Source organism: Anas platyrhynchos, chromosome 1, assembly GCF_047663525.1.
Source record: "Anas platyrhynchos isolate ZD024472 breed Pekin duck chromosome 1, IASCAAS_PekinDuck_T2T, whole genome shotgun sequence".
NCBI lineage: Eukaryota > Metazoa > Chordata > Aves > Anseriformes > Anatidae > Anas > Anas platyrhynchos.
This window is the reverse complement of record NC_092587.1, coordinates 74,897,537-74,915,592: the sequence shown is the minus strand read 5'-3', so window position 1 is coordinate 74,915,592 and position 18,056 is coordinate 74,897,537. Positions and strand designations below refer to the sequence as shown.

The following is an 18,056-nucleotide window of genomic DNA, read 5'->3' as shown; positions in this document are numbered from 1 at the left end:
GTATGTTCTGGTAACTGTCGCTATTAATCACTATGGCTTACAGAATAGGGAAATAATCTCTAATCCATCTCTATCAAAAGACCATCTTCAAGTCAGGATCTCAGAAGAGTTCAAAGTCTAGTTCTGCCCTAACCTTCCTATGGCATTTCACAGACTAGTTTACAGTCAGAAACGTGACAGCTATTTTTTCCTAAAGCTTTGTCTAGTGAAGCAATAAAACATACCTCTTCAGGTCATGCATTCATATAGAAAATAACTAGTCCCAGCCTGGACCTCCAGGTGTCACTGTGAGCGTACTAAGTCTCTATAACAGATCAGCTAGGCTTCCCCACCTCATTCTTTGAGGGTCTAACACTTCAGAACTACTACTTTTTAAATTAGCTTCAGCATTTGGGATTGCAGATGTGAAACTGAATTCAGCATGAAGAGACCCCTTTAGTTACAATATTATTTCAGAAGACATCTTTATTATAAAGAAGATATAGAAAATTAGAGTTAAACTTGTTTCTTCCAGAATGTTAGTCACAGCAGTTATTAAAAACAAGGTAAACATGTTTAAGAGTATTTGTGTATCAAATAAGTGTTTGCTACTTAGTCAAATACAAACATGCTCAGTATCAGTGCAGTCAGTAAGCATCAGTCCACCACAGGCCAAAGGAGTTCCTCATTTTCCCCAATCTGCCACACAACAGCAGAGTGAAGCAAGACCCTAACTGCAGGATTTCAGCCTTGCTCAGCTGTTTCAGGTAAGTATTCCAGCTCTAAGCAGTTGTGGGATTTCTCTAAACATCAGATCAGCTTAGTCACCTCAGATGCTACGCCATGCTACAATGTTTCACTCCTTAAAGAAAGGCCTACTAAATTGAGTCACTTTAAAGTCAGTTCCTTTCTAATGCTAGAATGTTTTAAGCTTTCAAATAAGTCCTTAGATAAAGTTTTTCACTACTTTTCTGACAAGAGTTTTTTCAGATATACTTGCTGCCAAGACTTTAACATGGTGGCTGAGAACTGAAGTTTCACCATAGCTATTCACTAGCAGCAGTTCCATGCAAGTAACAGAACAGCCATTCACCTCCAGACAGGAAGGACCACCCACTTTGCTACCCACACCAAAAGTATAAGGATAGTGGGGGGGATGGGGGGGGGAAAAACACAAAACAGAAAGAGCCACCATAACCTTCATCAAGATATGGGATACAATACTTCCATTACTGTTTAATGCATGACAGATCACCATGTAAACATTAGAAGGTGAAGAGCAGGGGTGGGCAGGGAAAACCCAACATGCTCAGAACTTGTGCATTGATGTGAGCCAAACCCACAATGCTCCAGTTTGCATTTTGAAAATGGCTTTTTTTTTTATTTAAGGAAGTGAATAAAGCCACCAAATAAGACGCAATTCTCCACTGAACACAAGAGTGGTCCCTTATCTCTTTTTACACTGCATTCTGGTTTGGGCAGAGGTAAAACTGGTAAGGAACACAATCAGTCAGCAAGGATCCTGGTCAGTATTTTGCCTGCAGTACGCTGTTTTCACCCCCTTAAACGGCAAAAACTAGAAGATATATTGATTAAAGAAGAATCATAGTGTTTCATCCAATCTCAGGAAAGACTGACATTGGCTACAAAGTGCTTATTCCAGTTGTTCTCTTATGACAGCACCCTATCAATAAATGATACCATAGCTGAAGCAAGTCACAGGTTCTTCAGAAAGCAAACAAGGAGGCAAGCCACTTGTGTTCTCTTAGCAGTCGTCTCTGTACAGAGACCAGATATGTTTGCTACAGAACCCACTGAAACAGAAGGTATTATCTCAGATCAGATCCACTTCCTGAGCCCAAGTATGCTCACTTAAAGTTAATTCAGTGCAGTTTAAATTCAAGTCACTTAATATAGCTTGCAAGGTTCAGTAATACTTCTTGGAAACAACTGTCTGCAGCCACACATTCTGTACCTATTAGAAGATGATACTTCAGCTCCTGCTAGAAGAACCCTTTCTGTGTATGGCCCTTGTCTTTCTTCCCTTGCAAGATGGCAGACTGCTCACCTGTGGGAGCAAGTCAGGCAATATTTTGGCAGCCATCTTCATGCTGCAAGGAAAGAACCAATACCATAGAGGCTACTTTTGAAGGGCTGTTTGATATTTCATGAGCTTAAACATTGTACTAGCTCACCACAAGATAAATACCTGTACATGACCTTTAAAACAAGATCTCTGCAGCTAGACATATACACTTGTTACAGCAGTCCAGGTGGGCTGTTGAGGAAAGTCACAAAAACAGCATGTAGTGTACAGGACAGATAACTTTCCTTCCAGTTTGAAGAAGCATCATCCTCCAATTAAGCAGGACAAGCTGGCAGTGCTAAAAGCCTGCAGCACTGGCTGGTTTGCTGGTGATCAGTCATCTTGCTTAAGTTCTTCCTCTGTTCCCACCAGTTATTTGGCAGGTTACAGAAGCAACGGAGTTCTTTCCCCAGCTGGCTGCTCTTTCTGAAATACCTCTTTAATCTGCAGCAGCTTGCTATGTATCCTCTCTCTTAAGGGACGGATGTGATGGCTAGGGTCTAAGATATTTGTGCTTCTGCGCTCCTTTTCCCGTTTCCAGATAAGATAAGGGTGTGGTGGGAAGGACACTTCACTTCTCTCTCGACGAAGCTGCACAGTCACTCCACTGAGGGCCAGCATTATCCACACTGCCAGGATAATAAAGTCTAAAGAAAAGAAAAGAAAAACACTGATTCTGGTAAAGCAGGAACATTACCTCCTGTCAAGTATTCAAGGCAAGACTGGATGGAGCTTTGGGCAACTCAATCTAGTGGAAGGTGTCCCTGCTCATATTACCAATTAGATGAACTTCAAGGTCCCTCCCACCCCAAACCATTCTATGATTCTGTGATTTGTACTTGGGCACAAACACTTAAGTTTAAATACAGAAGGGAAAGTATTGTCCCTTATCATCCTCACATGCAGGGAGAATCCATGAAAAGGCAAGAACAAAACAGAGTTGAAGCAAGGCTATTCAGTCGTGGCAGTCTCTGACTGCCACTTGAAAACACATCAGTCTGAGCCTGAAAGGCATCTGGAAAAAAAAAACATCTGAAAAGTAAGTGCCTTGTCATATAACATCTGCTAGAAGCTTCACATCGGAGTCATAGATTACAGTATCACAGATTATTTTGTGTTGGAAAAGACCTTAAAGATCATCTAGTTCTACCCCCCTGCCATAGGCAGGGACACCTTCCATTAGACCATGTTGCTTAAAGCAACATAAAACGTGACCTTCAACACTTCCAGGGATGGAGCATCCACACCTTCTCTGGACAACCTGTTCCAGTGCCTTGCCACACTGAGTAAAGATCTTCTTTATGAAGTGTAATCTAAAATCTCCCCCTTTCAGTTTAAAGCCATTACCCCTAGTCCTATCACTACATTCCTTGATGAAGAGTCCCTCCCCAGGTTTCCTGTTATGCCCTCTTTAGGTATTGGAAAGTGACCATAAGATCTCCCTGAAGCCTTTTCTTCTCCAGACTGAAGAACCCCAACTCCCTCAGCCTGTCTTCATAGAAGTGCTCCCACTCCTTGATCATCCTCATGATCCTCCTCAGAACTCTTCTGATAGGTTCATGTCCTCCATATTATTGGGGGCCCCAGAGCTGAACTCAGTACTCAAGGTGTGGCCTCACCAGGGCCAAGTACACAGCCAACTCAAAATTGTGTATCAAATCTCACACCATACTTATGTTCTTTTCATCCATTCCTACCCTCAACACACACTGTTAAAAAAAAAAAAGGAACCAAAAGTGCAGTTCTCAAACAAGCATTTTTTTAATACTAGTTCTGAAAGTCTAAGAAGAGCACTCACCATTTGTTTGAAAAGGCACATTTGTGTAGGCTCTGCTGAAGTAATCATTGAGGATCCTTCTGAGTAGGTCTAAGGTGATGTAAGCAAGACTTGTGTAGATGTAACAGGCAATAGCTAGGACCACTGAATAAGAACCTATTATTCCACAGGCCAGTAAGTTCAGCTAGAGGGGGAGAAAAAACGCAGCTTTAGGGGACTGATAGCCACCACCTTAATGCAATACTTCCTATCAGTTCTTCCACAAGCAGCTGGCTGCCCACACCTCATTATCCAGGCATCCTGTTAAGACAGGAGAGGTAGAGCAATAGAACTGTCAGCAGGTATTAGGTGTAACACTAAAGAAAGAAGAAATCCTTTGCTTATGGACCAGTTAGCACAAGTAACATTGAACAGGAGCTCCCTAGAACTTGTCCCCTGCTATATTAGATCTTTTACACACATCCCACAGTAGTGCACTTTGCATAGTAGTCTGACACCCCTTCCCTCCTCCTTCCAAGGACAGATGACTTACAATTCTTGGACAGCCAACAAAAAGCACTGGAATCATCAAGGCTATAGAAGAAAAGGTCACCCAGAACACAACATCATCCCGGAAGACCCTGTAGTCTCCTGCAAAGACACCATATTCCACAAGTAGCTTACTAGCGTTAGCAAAGCATAATCACTTTTTTCTAAGAGGCTGGGGGTATGCTTTTCCCCAAAGTTTTCATGTATTTAGAAATATCTGGAGAACAGCATTAAAGATACATTTAAGCTCAAATGTAAATTCAGATGCATTGTAGCACTCATCCAAAACACGAGCAGAAACAGAGTTCCAGTACAGGTCCTGTACTATAAGCTGGAACAGCAGATCTTGTCCAAACAAGACTTAAAGTATATGCTACTCATTTGATGCGAGTGAGAAGTACCAGAGTACTTCCACCTAGTAAGAAGCCATTTTATTGGCCACATACATTTATAATCTGTAAGCGTGCATAAATAATCTATAAATGTGTAGGTTTATCTAGGGTTGGGTGCAAGTGCAAGCGCCACATCACTCAGCAACAAACTCTTCTGGCTTTAGAAAGTAATTAAGTCACTTGATTAAACACTACTTTGTTTCCCCCTGCTTTCAAAAGACCTGTCAGTTAAACAGGGGACCAACTGATCCCCAGTCAATTCACTTTTTTCACTTAATGAAGAACAACCAGGGACTGCACAGATTACCACAGAATCATAAGCCAGCTCAAACAGACAACTGTAGAAATGAAGAACTGCCCCACCAGCAGATCTTAAGTAGGAAAGCTGGAAAGGAAAGCAGTTCTGAGATTTAAAGTCACAGCAAAGAAAACAGTACAGTTGGTGCTCTCACATCCCTGGGGAGTTCATCTCAGCAGCCTTGCCTGCTTTCATGTGATTTGTCTGCTGTTCCTCTTAATAAAGAGATTCTGAAAAGCCTGATGATGTCAGTTCAGCTGTAAATACAAGTTTGACTCCTACAGTATAGTGCTGCCAGAGCCTTGCACTGTGGTGTGGTGAAGAGTAACAGGCAAGAGCTCCTCTTGATCTATGATGCCTCCATGCCTGAAGCCTCAGAGTTAGACTGTAGATTTTCTGTGACTTTCTCTGAATCAGAGAATAAGACAGACAGAAAATGCTTGCCTGGAGCACAGCTGGTGTCAGACTGCTGAAATGCAGGCTGCTTGTGTGGGAAGAATAAGCAGTTTCCTTTTCCCGCAAGTACAGATTACCCTAAGTAGTTTCATTTGCAGCACACATGAAGGAAATCTTCAGAGACATCTCTATTCCTCCCAACATCAGGAAGGCAAAAAAAAAAATAAATTAAGAAGCACACTAATATAAACCAGAGAACAGCATTTGTTCTGAAGCCTTGCAGTGTCCCTGTAATACAGCAGTGAAGTATCACTCAGTCACTTTGCAGCAGAATATTTCAGTACATACCTAGTGGAGTAAAGAAGACCACAGATGAGAAGAGAAATCCCAGCACCAGTCCGATAAGCAACATACAGAGTAGGACAGAGCCAAATCTCCACCAGCTTGCAACCAGCAAAAGCCCTCCAATAATCCCAGCTACTGCTGTCAAAATAAGACGCACTGGAAAAAAGAGGGGGAATTCTAAATAAAGAACTGTAGCAACACTCTGAAAACTTCAGTTACTGTAATAGCCTATTCAAACAGATTTACTTGAATACTTGATTTTTGTTACCTAATGAAAGCTTTCTGAAACTAGCTCACATTTGTGCTTCATGCATCTCACTCGGGTTCCAATCAGCAGCTGAGGGTATGCTACTGGGAGAGTGCCACAGGACTATACTGATGGTGTTGCTGCTATGCACAGTAGTACTTTGAGTTCCTAGAGCAATTATGGTTGCAATAGGTAGTGCACCAGAAAAGCAGTTATGAGGCAGAGTGTAATAGAGACACAAGAACCAATTCTTGCTAGTCTAATAGACAGGATGCAGACCGCTTGATCAATTTTACACATGCAACCTGCATTTGATTTGAAACTGAGGTCCACCCATTCTGAAAGAAACAAATGTTCTGGGAATTTCTAACATGCCTCCTTCCTGAGGACCTGCATCTCCATTGGATAGACAGGCAAATTTGTCTGTCAGAGTTGCAGCTATGAGCTCCATTTCATTGTCTGAGGTCAAAGACAACAGTTACTCTGTTGCATACTCAGTGTTAACCTATTCAAGCTCAGTTCAAGTACCCATGTACCATACTTTCCTATCCTTCCCACAGCTAGCCAGCTGCAAGCACAACTAAAATTTTACTTAAAGGATCCACGGCAATAATGTTTCAGGAAGAGGATGGGGGGTATCCTGATATCTACTCACCATCATAACCAAGGCCAGTTACCCTAGTGATGAATACAAAGGAGAAAAATCCTGTGATTATGAAACCCATGAAGAATAAGTCTAGAGAAAAGGGAAAGAGATTCAGTATGCTGTCATATCACCCCATAGCAAGCCTATTTCTGTACATCTTCAGACACCTTTGTTTTACAACAGGGAAGGGAAATCTCAGCTCACTAGCTGTTAAGTACAGGAGAAGGGACAGGCAACACTTGGTTCTGGAAAGGGCTCTCCTCAAGCACATCAAATAAACATGATTTTTGCATGTTCTCCATCATGCATCCTCGTTCTAGATACCTGTTCTTCAAATACCAGAAGCTTCTTGTTCTGCACTTACAATCTCTGATCTTGTTAGAGCACAGCAGTGGACCTAATTGACATAATCGCTACCAGGTGATTCTTCAGCAATAGTGCTACAGGTCTAAGGTACACCTATGAAATTCCAACCAGATTTATAATGAGAAAGAACTCAGTACCTGTTTTCCAGAATCTGTGTCCAAAAAAGCAAGTGAAGAGGCCAAGAACAGCAAGAACAGTGAAGAATATTTTGGTAGAGAGTTTGCCTACAAGAAGAAAAGGTTATCAGCATTCCTATCTAGTAGTCCCAACAATGAGACTAACAAAGTCAAGTTACTACTGTTGGTAGACTCAGTAATGGTAACTGCTACTCCTTCAGACTCACAATGCGAACAGATCTACAGCAGCCAACCTAAAAGATACCTTAATAAAGCCTCCAAAAGAATATTTAACTAGCTCTAGTCTGAGTACTAAGTCAAAAGCTTCCTCCTTATTCAAGGGACTGAAGTTTCTGTAACTATTAGCAAATTACAGCTGCTTAACTATTTGTAGTACCACCATTACAGATTTGAAAAAGCTCTACTCAGCTTTAAAGTAAGGACATCCAATCATCTATAGAAGTCAGCACTGCAGGGCTGGTGACCCAGACAGCAGCTATGGTCTTTATCTTTTCAGCCTTCACATTTATATCCCTTTAATACAGTTTTCTGTGCAACAGAAAGGACTGTTAGTACTCCAGTACAGCTCACCTCTGTCTCCTAGGAAGAATTCTTACTGTCATTTACACAATTTAAAACAAGTAGACTACATTTCTCTAATTCAGAAAACTAGGGAAAAGGTTTTTAGCCCTGATAATCTCTTACGGTGTCTTATGACACTAAACTCGATGAGCTACTTGTGTTATAGGACAATTAGGAGGACAAGTCTTACTTTGTAAGCATATTCTATCCATTATTCTTGTCCTTCCCATGATCATAACATCAGCAGCTTTGCTCAAATTCTATTGTTATATGACTTTGTAGAAAGTAGCATGACTTTGTAATCACATTTCTACTGCTGGCATTATTTTCAGGTGACTGTCTCCTTTCAAAATATTTGTATGTTACTGATTCCTGTTAGCACCAATGCAGTTCAGAAGATAAAGCTGGGCCCTAATCCAGCTTGTGTTTTTACCCGCTTGGTTTCCACATGCAGCACCTAAAGCACTATAAAGTGATTTAGAATTATGTATCTAGTTCAAACAGAAAAAGGCATCAAGTTATAAGCCAAACATTAAACCTCCATTAAGTTAAGCTTTCACTTGCTAACAGCTTTCCTTAGATTTATTTTATCATTCTAGAATTTCTCCTCAATCAAGAAGCAGACTCAGTCATAAAGCAACAAAAACATATCCAGGCTATATACCACGTAAAAAGCTCTAAAAAGCACCACTCAGTGTGCTGGAGCACAATGAGATTGAGATGAGTTGGCAGGGACCTACAAGTCCCAACTTACTGAGAGAAGAGCAGTTATCCACTAGGTCAACAAAGCTGCAGGCATACGTATGCACAGGTATGTATGCAGCAGAAGTATTCCAAAGAGGATCCCATACTATGACATTGTAGATCACACCTTGCCCAGGGAGTGAGGAGAAGTAGACATTGGTCTTATCATCAGTTGTCAACGTAAGCATCTGGAACAAAGAGAATTTTTAGTCACAAATAACTGCCTGTCACTGTGTCTGATGGCACATTGAGTCCATACAGCCGGACAATACTCAGCAGCTCAAGAAAAATGACCAGCAAGAAGCCAGCAGCTCTCCTATTCTGAACAAACATCTTAGCATTATCAATTGAGGTATTAAAGGCTCATAGAATGGACTCCACTTCCTCCAAAAAACAGCAACAATTTCTGACAGCACGTAAGATTCTCCCACCAATGTTTTGTTTCTCCTTATTTGAAGAGAGTCCAACTTTCTCTATCAGTCTTCTTAATCCAGGTCTGTCCTCAGAAGCAGGTAGGTAAGGCTGCCATCCCACTCCCTAGCAAGACCAGACAGGTCATGGTCACTGACATTTTCCCCCCTCCATCCATTCCAATCTCTTTGCCTGGAGTAGGTAAACATGATGCAAGTGTTTGCTGTCATGTCAACTCTTTATGTCACTCTAAACTGGGGTCAGCACCTAGTCCAGTTCCACTACACTGTTTCTTGCATTCCCTGCTCAGTCCTCAGCATCTGCCAGGCATTATAGGAGTGATGTCAGAAGCAGCTCTACTTCTGGATTAAGAGGTACTCAATGGCAATATTGCTATAGGTAAACTAGCCTCAACATCACTGAATGATTACTGTGACTAAAGCAGTATTCAGCAATTAAGAAGACGCTGCAATAACGACTTACTCGATTAAGAATAGGATACATGACAAACACTTCACACACCCATCATTAATCTCAACCTAATATCAAAGACCATTGCAAGAGGTCTCAGTCCCATGACATTTCAAGCTGTACTCACTAGCTTCCTCTCCCAGAAGAGCCAGTGGCTGCCATTTTGTGTGCAGGTGCTGTACACTTCCTAGCCAGAAATCCCAGACACAAGCAGGAAGCCTCAAGCATCAGCAGCTTGCCTACATCACCACTCAAAAATTAGAGGCACAGGGGAGGAGAAAGTTTAATACAATGCTACTACTAAGCACCTGGTATGCTGATGCTTCATACTTACTTTAACACCATTAGCTTTGATACTTTGCACCTCAGACATCTTCCGTATGTGGCTCATGAGTACCATCTCAGAAAGGTTGTTCTCTGGTAAGAAGTACTGGTAGACATCATAGCGCAGCCGCCATCTGGAGTTCTGACCAGTCCCTGAATCACAGGCTGGTGGATTTGCTCCTCTACAATTAAAAAAAGAAAAGTCAACTACAAGCCCAGCACAAGCCTCCAGACAGATAATCTCTCCCACAAGATGCAACTTTCAGTTCCTGTGTTACCTCCTCCCCCCATCCTCTTTTTCTTCATTTACTTTTTAGATTGCTGGTTGCAGCAAACAAGATTTCCACCAGTAGTTGATGTTCAACCTTTCCAGCAGAATCTTATACTATGATCCTAGTCAAATATAGGATAAGAGAGGTCTGCTGAGTACACTGTAGTCCATATCTTTTGTTTTACTTATTGAAAAACACACATACCTAGCATATCCCAAGTTTGCAGGAGCAAACTTGATGTGTATATCAACCAAGGTATAGTCTAAGTAAATGTTGGGATCCACTTCCAAGTCAAATTCTAGATTGCAGCCTCCAGGTATAGGATCTAGAAAATAAGAAAGTTAGCTGTAGTAGTATTTACTTCATCCTTACACAGCTTGAAAAAAAGTGATAAGACCTCAGCAACACATGCATTTGCAGGCAGGCATATTCTGCTTGCTGAGAATACAAAACTGTCAGATTCTACTCTTGCAGATGATAGAAGTGGTTTCACTACAATCACTAACATAAGCCCTGATACACAAGCACAGTGTTTTTCTACTCTAAGGCTGAAGTCACAACAAGAACAAACAGTACATTCTATACACAAGTCTCTAATGATCCCAAGCTCTGGCAGCCCACAGTATCTCTCTCCATCATACACTTGCACCATGTAAGAATACTACCTCTGAAAAGCCAACACTAACACTTAATTAGCTTGTAGTAGGCAGAGCTGGTATTCTGTCACAAGAAATAAGACCATACCTTTCTCCATATATGGAATGGAGATAGCTGTGCTTAGCACCTGGTTAGCATCCAGTGACCGAAGGTACCACGTACACACACTCTGCTGAGGCCGAAGGATAGAAATCAGTCCTTTGTCTACTCCAGTTCCTGAGCTGTTTGCAGATGGATTCTGGACAGAAATGGATTATATAAGCAAGCAGTTCTTCAGCATTGCATGTCACTATAACTAAACATATTGCACAGTAGCCCCATCCCTGACACAAACCTGTAGGGCACACACCTCAGTGCCAGCTGCCACAGATAGCTAGAAGGTTAGAACTGAAAAAAAGAACAACCTCTGACACCATATATTGCCCAACTCAGTCTCAAACTTTATTGGTTGGACTTTTGAGCCTATCAAAGAGTTAATACCACAAGCAAACAGCAGAGATTTCTAGCTAGTTAAGCCTAATGCTATACAAACATGCATTGACTAGTAAAGATATAGATGGATTAGAATATCCCTTACAAAAAAGCTGTGAGGGCACGAAAGAGCATGCTCGGAGCTGAAGTGCACAAACACCTTGCTATCACCACCAGGAGGGAGATGACTGTGTAACAGCTGGCTTTTAACACTAGCCATGCCACACAGCTCCCCCAACACCATCCCTTTCAGAACCAAGAGCCTGGAGGAAAGATCTGTCAGCAATGGCAGCACCACTCTCATGGCTGGAACAACCAGCTGGCCTGCAGTCAAATCTATTTCAGCATGGAAAATGTGCTTTTGTCCAAGACCACCACAGTTATCAGAGGCAACATTGCAAGGAAGCACTTTGGACCAGGCAGGCATTAAGGTCTGGCTCAGTTGCTCTAGAAGCAAGCCAGCCCTAGAAGCAGTACAGCCATATTTACATAGCTCTTGGCCTGGTAAGCCCCATGCATGCAAGCAGGGATTGAAATGGCAGCAGAAAACCCTATGACTGGTAATCAAAGACTGAGTAGGTGTAGCAGTAGTGCCTTTGCCCCGTAATCCTGGGTATTTCAACAGTATAAAGGAGACTGAGCTGGGCAACTTGTGTACCAGGTTATTCATCTTTTAAAGTTTCCCAGCATAGTTCTTGGCACCCAACATACTCTTATTTGGAATACAGTGATGGGAAACAGGATGGCAGCTGTTGATAGGTTGAATGTTGGAAGTACTAGGTTGATACCTAGTACTTCCAACATTGAGCAGAATGTAGTCAAACACAACTTACTGGTTTACAGTATCACAGAAGTCAGTATTTTAGACTGCACCTGAGTAACGATAGGACAAATAGTGGCTAGTGTATAGCAGTAGGAATGCTTGTGCTGCTGGCTAGAAGTGACAGCCTTCACTTGAGTACCATAGAAGAACTTCTCCATATGCTACCAAACAAGAATTAAATTCAGGAGCAGCAGCTGGGATTACAATACACTGTAACTGCAGTAGCTATCTACAAGCCACATGGACAGACAGATGAACATCCCAAAGCAGTAGATCTTAGCATAACAAGGTTTCTGGGATATATGCTTATTATGAATCCATTTTTAATCAAACACCAATGGACATGGTCAGCAGTCATATGTCAGAAGCACCACTCCCACCAAGAATGAAGCCTTGAAGCTCTGAAAACTTTGCCATCAAGGCTTCTAAAATGCCATCATGACACATGAGAAAGTAATATTTAAGTTTCAGAAATGCATGTTACTTGCATGGCTATGTGGTACTTACATAGTATGAATTCTGTATTCCTACGTGTAGGAGAGCTCTTAGTTCTCATTTAGGGAAAGAGCATAGTATTTGATAACAGAAATGACACTCTTACCATACCTTATCAAAGGATATCACCACGCTGTTTTGCTGTGCATGTACTTGAAAAATAACAACTGTCACATTGCTTGCAATGTTCCTGATTACAGCTTCTACTGGATTGGTCTGGTTAAGTAGCACATTTCTGAATTTTCCCAGGGAGAGCTCAAGAAGACCTGCATTCCAAAAGAAGAAAAAGGAAGATCTACTTTTTTTGCCCACATGAGAAGCAGTTCTCAAGAACAGCCTGGAAGCTTCCAGTAACCCAATAACATACTAGCTGGGAACAAAGCAAGACGTTTCATAGTGCTTGTACTCAGTAAGTTATGGCTGCAGAAGCTCCTGCACACAGACGTATACCTACAGGGACATGTGCAGGCAGAAGCCTCCAGACAGCCTGGCATTCACCAGGCTTAAGCACACAGGACTTGACTTCCTGCCAGGAGCTCTGTCTAGCTCCAACAAGACACTGCACTGGCTTCTCACCTGCAGCTAATCAGGGGCAAGCAATAATCGCTAAAGTAAATAATATCCTGAGCTCTACTTGCTCTTTTGCAAACCCAGGACAATATGCTTGTATTAGCCAGCCAACTTGCCCAGTTGGACTTCCTGGGCAAATTCCCCAATGATGGGAATTGGGTCAAATCCTACAATAGAATCAAGCCTGCAGTTTAAAGAAGTATACTCACCCACTTCCAGTTCACATGTCATTTGCTCCCACACTATTCCTAATTATTAGGACTGTTCTACCCTTATTTATGCATCTAAAGTCTAATGACTTTCTAAGATGCAACCAAGACCATTTCTTCTTAGGATGCACATAGCTCTGTCACCTGCTGCCTTTTTAATTTACAAAGAGCCACATGACCCAGGATATAAGATCCTTTGAGAATCATCTTTGGCTTGTTGTTCAAGTCCCACAAGAAAGCCTGGTTTCTCCCTGTGCTGTGCTCTTGGGGGACTGGGGATTTCGAGAAGGGAAGAGAAGCAGCTGTAAAGAAGCCACAAGATTTTCTTTTGTTGAAGAGTGGACAGACTAGATGCATGCGGCAAGCACGATGCCCTTCAGCTTTGCATTCTGATGCTTCATAATAATTCCCCTTCAGGCATGCAGACACAGAAACCCAACTGACCTAAAGCTTATCAAACAGATGCATATTACTTCCACAGCAGAGTTGCCTCTTCCAGCACATGGGTTTATACCATCAAGTTACTCTGTGCTTCTTCTACTCAAGTACAAACAGCACTGTCCCACAATCGCTGTCATCGGTGTCTCAGGCGGTCTCCCTTTCAAAAAACGGAAGTCTTCTCATTCAGAACTCTACACTCAATATTCCATATCCCTTTCCTGTTACTACTCCTTCTCCCCTGCCAAGAACTGCATCTCTGGCCAGCTTCTTCGCCTTCTGAAGGCATGTAAACAGAGGTGAGCTCCTACATTTATACATCATCTACTCTTATCACAGTAGTGAGAGAGAAAGAAAATACTTTCATCTTGCTAACTTCAGTGCTTACCTTGCTCCTATGCTCACCCCAAAACTTCAATGATTACCAGTAAAACCCTTGCTGAAATATGAATCAGACTAAAGATTTTTTTTTCTATCTTATCGCCTGCAGTTTCTGCTAGGGTAGAGAAGTTTCTACTGCAAGTTCTCAAGCATTAAATACTAATGTAAAATTAGAACTACCAAAAGAAAAGCTTTGAGTATTTTTCAGTTTCTCATGAAGTCCTTTGAGCAGTATTCAGACATCCACCTCTCCACAATACTTCTTTCCCCCTTAGCTCTTACATTTTACCAGAAATGCAACTAACTGCAAAAGCTAGAGAAGGGCACTTAAAAAGCACTAACTTTCTATGCACACAATTTGATGTGAAATTTAGAAAACGGGAAAACAACTCTGAACTTTAAGGGCAGTTTCCTGAACTGCAGGAAGTTCACCAAAATGGTCTTTTAAGGAAAAACTGAAACCATATACATCCTCTCTATGCTCTACAGCAAGGGGGAAAAATAGCTCTGGTCTGCTTAGTTTCTCACCTCCCCTCTGTACTTACACCCAGAGGCCTCCACATATGTAAGAGCGGATTTGTCAGCAAGACATGCAGACGCTACTTCAACATGATCATGGGACTCTGAATGTCAGAGGCACTCTCTGAAGTTTAATTAGCGTGGCAAATTAAGGCATGGCATTCTACATTTCTTTAGTGCTTGCATAACTGCTCCTAGAACAGCACATTTCATTTTAAACTGAAGTCTGACAGAATAGTATAGACTCAGGATAAAGAACAAGAATGACTACAGCCAGCCAAGCTAGTATTTTTCAGCTTGCTTTCTACAGGCTCCTTGAACCACACTTCCACCTAGGCTTGAAAGATCACTAAGGAGAGTTCACAAACACTGTGAAGCAGCAGAATCTTTTAAGTAATTTGCTGGAAGAACAGTTGCTACATGGCCACAGACAATACCACCTAAAAACCTTCCTGCCTTCTCAATTTCTGTCTTTCAAAGAAGTCATTGGTGGTGCTCCTAGGCAGACTCCGTGGAAGCTAGACAAAACAACCTACTCACAATTCCCCAGGGCCATCCATCACTGGGCTGCCAGTGGTGGCAGAACAGCTTTGAAGGGCAGAAAACAGAGGCCTCCATGAACATAGTGCTGGACACAGCACACACGCTTCAGCTCCATGAACATAGTATGCCAGACAGGGCTACTAAGATAACACTATCACAGAAGTGAGCCAGAAACAAGATCCAGGCATCCCAGCTTTATTTCTTTTTGGTTTTGCTCCACTTCTTTTAAAACAGTGGAGATCTGGAAACTGCTGGTAAGATGCCAGGCTAAACTCCTCCTCTCTACAAGAGGAGGAAGTCTGAAGGTCGATGCATGTGGTTTTAGATAAGACACAAGAGAGGAATTAATATTACAAGAACTATCAACTGAAAACAGATACTTCAAGTCAGTATTATTCAAACTGAGCAAGAACAAAGTTGGAGTACTTAGCATGTGTTATTATTCAGTGTACCAGTACCACCAATACTAAGACAGGAGCACACACAGAACTGAGAAGCAAAGGTGGACAACAATCTGCTCTGTCACCCCATGTTGCATCATTTCTCCCACTAACTAAATGAGCAAAGCTAGTAAAGACAGCAGAGAAATTTAACCTCTCAGAGCTCTGTAGAGACCACAAGTTATTACTCTAAGAATCAAGGCAGCCAGTTCTGCAGAGCATTTTTTATTCGTTCTCTATGCTTGTTGGAGAAACTGCAGATCAAATCAATTCCATTCTGTAGAACCATTTCCATGCTGCTGATTCAGTGCCAAGCCCTCAGCTCATTTGGTACTTTAATTGAGCCACCCACCCTGCCAGCTCCAGTAGTCAAGTGTCATTCCCCATTGCCAATGAAGAGCTAACCACATGAGGTTCTTAGTGACACCCTACGGCTCAATTCAATTTCCATTAAGGTACTGAAGAAACACCTTTGTTGTCCATGCAGAAACAGCCCTTTACCTGCAGAGCCATGCTCAGTCAGTATACATGTCTCAGACAAAAGTTCCCTGGTCAGAAAATGCCACAAGATACAAGTGACCAGCTGCCACACTCAAACTGCAGAATAGCTTTATGGGAAACTCTTGTTTTAAAAGGCTGTCTCTGTATAGACTAAACAGCTAGCACAAACTAAGTAGATCCAGATATGCCAGGGGTGAAGGAGCAGAAGGAAAACAATCATTCCATTGCTTCTTGTTTTTGCATGACTATTAGTAGAACTGTATCTTATTTCATATTTCGTAAGTTCTATTTCATAAACATGGGGATCCCAGGAGGAAACATGCATTCTGTTTAATATACTTCTGCCTAAATACTCAGTTTAAAGAGCTGCAGCCCATCAGAGCCCTGGAAAAGTAATACCAGCCATCAAAGGCAGATTTTACTTGTCAACACTTTAGAAGTGAAGTGGGATCTTCTAGTATTAGGAGATAGCAGAAGCCATCTCCACAAACCTGGATATCCCAAACTGAACAGCCACAAGACAATTTCAAATCAGTGAACCAATAAGTAGGTGTCCTTGTTTAATGGGCCTAATAACAAGTTTGGGTTTGGTACACAAATTACACAGCTTATTAACTTCTCATGAAGGAGATATTCTTCTTCCCCTTTACCCTCAATTCTGCAAGGTGTATCAACAAGTTACTTCAAGGCAAAGCAGCTGCTGTCTCACTTTCATTCTGCCTTTGTAAATACCGTTAAGAAAATAAACTAAATTTAAGAACCATCTTCAATCAAGTCTGTGCGAGAAGTTGCTTATCAGCATCTTTTAATAAAGAGATTGAGACCTAAGAATACTGAACCTTTATTCTCAAACCTACCCACCACCACCAAGTACCAAGCTGAAGTTCTCAGAACCTGCAAGAACACCAAGACTAGAGCAGAAAGAATACTTGCACACTTGGGACTGATTCCAAAGGCTGTCTTGCAGCCTTGCAGAGTATCTCGAGAGTAGATTGCTCCTGCTGGAGAATTAAACTTTGTTCCATGCTAGCTTAGAATAAAAACTAAGAGGAGGCTTATATCAGCCCTAACATAAGAGACTGCTTGCTTATCTCTGAGGAAACTGCTTATTTTTTCCTTTATTTGAACAACAAAAAAAAGATAAGAGATTAATGATAAGGAAGTAAGCGTCTGTTAAATCTTCACAAGATATAATCATTACAGTCCACTTACTTTCAGAGACCTATTATAGTCCCGTGCATGCACACAGAGGAATTACAAGAAAAGCAAATGCTTAATAAACTGAGATTCCATCAGCAGGCCAACAAGTCATTTTAGGAACAGAGTTCCAAATATTTGGAGGTTTCGCTCATTTCCTTGTTTTTAAAAAGCTAGTGGTTTTCAGCCTGCAATTGGCAAGGTGCTGGGAACCCATAACCTCTTGAGAGCTGTCACAAAAAGAAGCAGTTAACCCTCTTCCCTTTCTGATATGAACTCCTAGCCTAGTGAATGCCAACCTGTTTCCTCAAAAGGCACAGAGCTCTACACCATACAACTCCACACCCCTAAGCCTACACCATACCCTGTAGCAGCAGGACTGTAGGCAGCAGATCCATCAGATTGTTCAAACGGTGGCGTCCACAGCTAATAAGGTGCAGGGCTGTTATTGCTATAAGATGCGTAGCTAATAAGGTGCAAGACTGTTAAACAATAATTTAAATTAAAAATAAAGAAGTGGGAGGCGTAAAGCACCCTTTTCCCGCAACGAACCGCGCTCGACCAGCTCGCTCCCTCCCGCCACGTAATGGCGGCCGCAGCCCTCAGCCTCCCTCCCGAGCCCCGTCTCCAGGCTCACCTGAGGCGCCGGCCTCTCGTAGCGCCTCGGCGAGCCCCAGGAGCAGCAAGACGCAGGGGGGGAGCCGCATGGCGCTGAGGAGAGAAGAGGAGAGGAGGCTGAAAAAAAGAGCCAGGGCGCTGACGAGAATGCTGGGGCGGGCGGAGCCTGCGAGGGAGCGCTGCGCCGCCTCGTAGGCTCTGCCCGGCCCAGGCC

At 42.3% G+C, this 18,056-nt stretch overlaps 1 protein-coding gene across 3 annotated transcripts; it reads right to left on the bottom strand.

The window, feature by feature from the left end:
- Positions 1–447: 447 nt before the first annotated feature.
- TM7SF3 (transmembrane 7 superfamily member 3) lies at positions 448–18,052 on the bottom strand. Of its 3 annotated transcripts, XM_027450024.3 has the most exons (13): positions 17,862–17,996; positions 17,589–17,706; positions 12,538–12,692; positions 10,725–10,875; positions 10,185–10,305; positions 9,719–9,890; positions 8,513–8,690; positions 7,198–7,284; positions 6,704–6,784; positions 5,805–5,957; positions 4,375–4,472; positions 3,864–4,026; positions 448–2,712 (listed from the first exon to the last, which is right to left on the bottom strand). In XM_027450024.3, the coding sequence occupies exons 2-13, from the start codon at positions 17,620–17,622 to the stop codon at positions 2,450–2,452; spliced, it is 1,656 nt and encodes a 551-aa protein (XP_027305825.1). In that variant the 5' UTR covers positions 17,623–17,706; positions 17,862–17,996; the 3' UTR covers positions 448–2,449. The 3 variants fall into 3 exon arrangements, with proteins under 3 accessions (XP_027305825.1, XP_027305823.1, XP_027305824.1); XM_027450022.3 differs by lacking the exon at positions 17,589–17,706 and having other exon boundaries at positions 17,862–18,051; XM_027450023.3 differs by lacking the exons at positions 6,704–6,784; positions 17,589–17,706 and having other exon boundaries at positions 17,862–18,052.
- Between the last annotated feature and the right edge of the window lie 4 nt (positions 18,053–18,056).